The sequence below is a fragment of the Haplochromis burtoni genome, unplaced genomic scaffold (genome assembly GCF_018398535.1).
Source record: "Haplochromis burtoni strain Fernald_Lab_line unplaced genomic scaffold, NCSU_Asbu1 Contig_25, whole genome shotgun sequence".
NCBI lineage: Eukaryota > Metazoa > Chordata > Actinopteri > Cichliformes > Cichlidae > Haplochromis > Haplochromis burtoni.
The window spans coordinates 2,290,399-2,296,943 of NW_024582386.1; the positions used below are offsets into that span (position 1 = coordinate 2,290,399).

The 6,545-nt window shown below is 43.7% G+C and overlaps 1 protein-coding gene across 2 annotated transcripts in view; it reads left to right on the forward strand.

Annotated features, from left to right (window-relative positions):
- The window catches only part of zbtb10 (zinc finger and BTB domain containing 10), a 31,403-nt gene that overhangs the window by 5,346 nt on the left and 19,512 nt on the right, over positions 1-6,545 (forward strand). For both annotated transcript variants that reach the window (XM_005917493.3, XM_005917494.3), the window contains exon 2: positions 3,258-4,287. In XM_005917493.3, the coding sequence (XP_005917555.1) occupies positions 3,258-4,287 (1,030 nt within the window). The remainder of the gene's footprint in view (positions 1-3,257; positions 4,288-6,545) is intronic.

The following is a 6,545-nucleotide window of genomic DNA, read 5'->3' on the forward strand; positions in this document are numbered from 1 at the left end:
CAACCCCACCATAGTACTCAACATGATAACCGTGCCCCTCCACAGGCTTTGATGTGTATATCATGGAATAATTTCTCTCCCTCTCTCCTCATCCTCTTAGCCTCACCCACATGCACCATGGCTCCTTTCTATGCTTGCAAGTGGGAGCTGCTGTGTAATAAGAGAGTGAGTGCCGAGCCTTTTCACAAAGGCCCACAGTGAGTGGACAATAAGCCTCGGGGAGAACACGAGCTATTGTGAAGGCTAAAATGGGGTGACCCAACTCCTTCTCTATCACGCTCGCTTTCTGTCCCCCTCTGCTCGACATTTTCTCCTCCGCCCTTTCTCTCACTGCTCTCTCAAGCTCTGCCTTTTATTCATTTTCTTGAAGTGTGTGTGTTATCTGCAAATTCTCAGCTTCTTTTCATATATTTGTCAGTTCTGTTTCTACGTTTTTGTTTTTTTTCCCCACCAGGATTGTGCAGTGCAGCTTTCTTGTCTCCCAATGTGCTCTATCTGTGCATCCTCCATTTATTTATGTGGTCTGCAAAGTCAACCCCTCCTATTTCTCCCTCATTCTGCCTTTCGTTTTATTCCATCCCATCTCTCTCCCTCCAGCTGTGGCAGAGGATGATAAGCCCCCCTATACTGTGACCAGGCTGCCCTGGACAAGAGCTGCAGTGTGGAGCGAGTAGGGGTGGTGGGTGGGGGCTGGGTGGGGACCTCAGAGAAATGGATTTAATCTGAATTACTCGAGCTGAAACCCCAGCTGTACGTGTAGGCAGCGTGTGTGTTTGTGTGTGGATGTGCACGCGCGGCGGCGAGATGGTGATGGGTGGGGGCAAAAATGCAGGGCTTGAGCAATGTGAATTATTCTGGATTAGGACATCTGCTCTGCAATTCTAAAATGAGCCAGAGATGTATGCCCTGCTTGTGTACATCATGTGGAAAAACTGACATACATGTTCTGGGTTTATGATTTTGTTTATATACATATAAAAAAAAATATATATTTTTTTTTTGGGGGAGGGGGGCGCATTGTATTTTGTCTGTGAGTATATATGCATTTACTTCACCCCAGACTGTGTGTTATGTGATGTTTGCATTAAGCATATGCATGCACATCTCTATACACGCCTCTTTCTCCTGCTCTGTGTTAGTCTGGCTCTTTGCCCTTCAACTCTTTCCAGGTGAGTGGGGTTTGATGCCTTTGCCTGTACCCCTCCCATGCTTGTTTTGGATACTTCTCAGGCCTCCTGGTCTATTTATGGCCTATTTCCTGTTCATCAAGTGACAGAATTTAGCTGTTTAGAAACAGAATATGTGCAAAACGTTGAATCCTGTGAATCTGTAGTAGAAACTAACTAAAGAATATAAATGGAAAGAAAACATGTTTTAATGAAGGGGGAGAAAAAAATAAAAAAAACTCAAGACATTGAGACATTTCAAAAATGCTCCTAGCACAGTTATGGCTAGCTTCTTAATGGTACCTCAAACTGTGTTATCAGGACATACAAATGGATAGAGGTCTTAATCCAGAATTATTCTTATCCATGCGAGTGTATATAGGGGTCACTGAAAGTCCATTTGTTTCATTCTCTGTGTAGTGTTAATGTTATGTGTTTGTTTTCTTCCCTTTTTGAAACCACGGTCTGTATCTAAAAGACGAATGTAGCAGCAGTGATCTCACCCATCGGTTTGTAGATTCTGCATTTTGAAGGTTCAACTTTTCTTTTTTCTTTTATAGCCATCGCCATCTTTTTTCTTTCTGAGGCCGGGAGTGACCGTGCTTAGGTGAAAGGGTGGACTGATAAGTTATCAGCTAATGCTACAGTTAGCAAGCTGATTTCAAAGATTGTGTAGGTTCATTGCAGAGACGCATATCCTACAACAGAAGGGTAGAATCTTGCTTACCAAAACTGAGACACACTTGTCACTTATCACACACTTAAGTCATGTTAATTCTTGAAATGACTGCATTGAGAATCTCCAAAAGGAGCAAAGACTGAGGCTACGTCCAGTTTCTCTCCGCTTTGACCTCCTGTCCACACTAAGACGGCGCTTTCCTCAAGGGAAAACACTCTCAAAAACGCATACATTTCAAAACGCAGCTGTCCCGTCGCAGTGTGGACACACGAAAACGCAGACTTTCTAAAACGATGACGCATTTTAGTCATGTGACGCAGTCACGTGACCAAATAAACAAAGATAGCAGAGTGCGTTATACAGCGGTTGTTTTGATTGCTCCAGATAGCTTTTCTTCAAATTCTTTAATTCTCACTGGCTTTTGCGCATGACTGGAACGTAAGCGTTTTGGGCCGTTTCAATGTGGACACGCAACTCTGTGAAAATGACTGAAAACGCTGGTGTGGACGCGGAGCCTTTTCAGATGAAAACACAGTTTTCAAATCTATCAGGGCTAGTGGGGACGTACCCTAAGGAGGGGAACTTCAGGAGGTGTATTGTTAACACCTGGGAGTCATGGCGACTATAACCATGGTTTTAAGCCTTATCAATATGAAATTATTCAAGTTATTAAAAAGAAAATTTATTCCATACATGTCAACATTTTAATACAGGGATTTAACGTGTCTCTCTCACTGAGCCAGTCTTAAGTGGCCATTCAAGGAACTGTATTCTCTATTTGCACTTTCATTCAGTCCTTGAGTTTTCCGCTTACTTGGAACACAACATTTGGCAGGAGTTGAATCAGTCGGATATTTGACTTGATCTGTGCCTGATTGGTCACTAATGCTTACCTCAGAAACGTGTTAAGTTTTTGTAACGCTTGTTTTAGCTGAACAAACATGCCATCGTGCTCAAATATGGCGTCATGTTCAGGTTTTTGCAGGCATTCTATTGGTACATAGAATAAGATGTGTTACTTTTGTTTGTGGTGGTTGAATACAGTCATTTCTCGTGTTTATTAATATGTGGTTGTATTTTATGTTTACATTTGCAGCTGTGGAATTTGGTTTAGAAAACACATTGACATTAGTGTGTTACCTAGCCTTAAAGTACTGGACCTTGCCTTCCGTCATTCCCACCTCCCCGTTAACAGCAGCCTGTCAAACCAGTTTCACCCCCAGGACAGGTGCAACAGTGTCGTTGGGAACCCAGTGGGTGTATTTGTTTTTTGTAAAGACAGGACTTACAGGAAGGGAAAACATTTGTGTACGATTGCATTTATGCTTGCGCTTGCAAATTACTTGTGTGGGCACACACAGTTTTTTACAATACTTTTTTTTTTTTTTTTCTTCTTCCTTCTTGCTTAAAAGGAGACACTGAGGCCCTCGGACAACACCAGCCCCTCCACTAACTGCACAGAGGAAGACTACCGCAACAAGCCCAACGAGAACTCCTACTGTTACCAGCTTCTACAAGAGCTGGACAAGCAACGCAAAAGTGGCATCCTCTGTGACGTCAACATTGTCGTCTCGGGCCAGGTGTTCCGCGCGCACAAAAATATCCTGGTCGCAGGCAGCCGCTACTTCAAAACCCTCTACTGTCTGACCAAGAGCGAGACCCAGGACCAGACCACGGTCACACACCTAGATGTTGCTGCTGTGCAGGGCTTCTCGGTCATCCTCGACTTTCTCTACTCTGGGAATCTGCTGCTCACAAGCCAAAATGCCATTGAGGTGATGTCAGTTGCTAGTTACCTCCAGATGACAGAGGTTGTACATTCTTGTAGGGCTTTTATAAAGGATGCTCTGAACATCAGCATCAAGCAAGAAGCTCCTGATTCCGTGGTGGTGGACTACAACAAGAGGCAGATGGTGGCCAAAGAGGGGCAAAGGGGGCTAGACCGTAAGCCAAGTAACTTCTGGGCAACAAGCATCCTGTCAAAGCTATCAATCAAGGCCAGTAGCAATCAAGGGAAGGAGGCAATGGAAGAAGATGACGAAAATGGCCGCGTGAAAGAGGAGACGAGTGATATAGAGGTGACGGTGGTCGGGGGTGAGGGCTGTGCCCTGGTAACCCCCGGAGCCTCTGGTAGCTGGACCCACCACGACAACTCATCTGATTCAGCAGAGACCAATGAAATGCGGGCAACGAGTGGCCAGACGCGGGTCTTCGTCTGGAACGAGCCAGCCACAGGCGGCACGGCCGCATCACCCGCAGCAATAAAGCGAGAGGCACCAGATGCTGCAGCTGGAAGTGGACGGAGGAAAAAACAAGCTACAACACGGCGGTTTGTCTACAATTTCCCACCAGAGCCTGAAGAGGGATTTGATGAGGGGATGTTCATCCAGCCTTCAGCCTCCTACCCCAGAGAGGACTTCTCCTCGCTCTCCGAAAATGCTGGTAAGACACACATTTAACACGCCTTTTCAACTTTACAACAGTCTTGCTATGAGATGTGAGAATATGTGGATTGTCCTTTATAGCTAATGCTAAGTAGTAATTAGCATAAGAAATTTTGTTTCTTGTGTAAGTGTTTATATTCTTCCTTTACCCCTCCCCCCATCATGCCTGACAAACTCCTGTCAGAAACTCCTACAACACACAGTGGAGCCTCAGACCGAGCTCTTGTCCTCCGCTGTAAAGCATCTCTGCACTCTTGGTAGTCACATGACACATTAAAACCTTGTATTTAAAGTGAATAATGTAAACAAACCCTTTTTTTTTTTTTGTGCAAATGCAGAATAACGCACTGTGCTTTAGAAGTAATTCCAACCTTGAAAGGAGTCTGTAGCTGCACATTTGTCGGCCAAAAAGGTTTTAAAAAATATAGTGAAGATTACGGAGTAGAGCCCTGAAACATGAGTGGTTCAAAAGCAACATTCAGTTGGCTTTATCATCAAGTAACAAACTTTTCCTACTTGCTAACCCAATAAAAGCACACATTGAACCCAAAGCAGTCCAATCTGTGCTTTTCAAGCATCTAACCTGCCATGAATGGTCAATAATTAAGCCAATCCTGGACTCGGTCTTCACCAAATACTCCAGACCGTTGGGCTCATAAAAGTTAAGAGATGAGAGATCTAGATATGTTAATGTTACCAGGTCTGTCCTTCTAACGCTGAGGTCGTTTTTGTTTCTGTAAGAGACTTTCATGTATTCCATTTCTTAAAATCTTCTGTCCTTTCAGTCTTTTTCTCTTCTGTTCAACACTGGTTACATTTGTACTCTGTCTGTTCCTTCATCCACCCTATCCAGTCCGCATACGTTGTAGCACTCTTAGTAATCTCTTCTTAGATCCAGCCTTCTCCATCTCTTGTTGCCATTAAGCATGGCTCTCCATCTAACCATAATGATATCACATATTAAGTGGAGTGGTATGGATAGGGGGAAGAGGATGTGAAGACTGTGTGTAGAAGAAGTAGAGAACTACATTTTATGTACGTGTGGTGTGAGAGAGACAGAAGCCCTCCCTGATGCGGGATAATGAAGAAAGCAGGGGAAGCATTTCTTCCCGCAGACCTCCCTAAATGCACTTGAATGCTCTTTGTGCCTCCAAGGCCTCTTTTAAAATGTACGTGTAGCGATGCTGGGTGTTGGCCTAGAGAGAGTTCACTTAAAGCTGTTAGTTTTTAACATGTGCGCTCCATGTCTCTGTTCAGTATATACAGCTTTTTTTTCCAAATAAAGAGATGTTTATGGCTTTGTGTAAGATATCAATCACATGAAAAAGGTTTTAAGGCAGCTGTTTACCCCTAAATTATATTTTCTGTCCAACAGTACATTTACCTCAACTACCAGATTTTTAGTCGAGCAGTATGTGCTGCGTTTTCAATGTAAATAATGATCGGCTCACCAAAATATAACCACCTCCTCATCCAGACGCTTAAACCCTTTAACTACTACAGTCAAGAACCTTGAACGTCTGTAACTAATGGCCGGCCTTTTGTGAAATATCTGCGAGTGGTGGTGCAGAGAATTTAAGGCTAAGATGTGCAGCACATTATGCTGCTGCTGTTTGATGTTGGAGAGGAGGGCGCTTCACCTCTTTTTAGGTCATAAGAAATGTAGTCGCTTGTGCGCTAAACATGTGATAGAGCATTCATTTAAGGTTAAATTGTACCGTTTGTGGTATTTCTCTGGTTCCCATTGTCAGTGGAGTGTATTCTAAGCGGGGGGTTTTTGTTTTGTGTGTGTATTAGTGTTAGTTCCCATTTTGGAGTAGTGCTACAGAGTGCAGACTAAGTTAAGTTGCTGAGGGTTTTTTCTTCCTCTGAAGATTAGAGCTGAGGTTGAAACTACAAAAGTTTTGGCAAAGAATCCTGATCTCATCAGCTGTTTTGAAAAAGTCTAAATATGTCATCTCAACGTCCACCTTTGTGGTGTTTGTGTCACATACAAATGTCGTCACAGGATGTTTGGCCGCATTGCTATAACGACCCCACGCAAGGTGGTACTTAATTGCGGTGAAAAATGAGTCATACTGCCTCGAGTCCCGTCAAGCTGATCTGAGTAGGTACCAGTGTTGGGACTAACACGTTATTAAGTAACGCGTTACAGTAACTACGTTATTATTGTGGTAACGAGCACGGTAACTAGTAGAGGTGGGACTCACCATACATCCCACGATACGATATTATCACAATACTTAACGCACGATA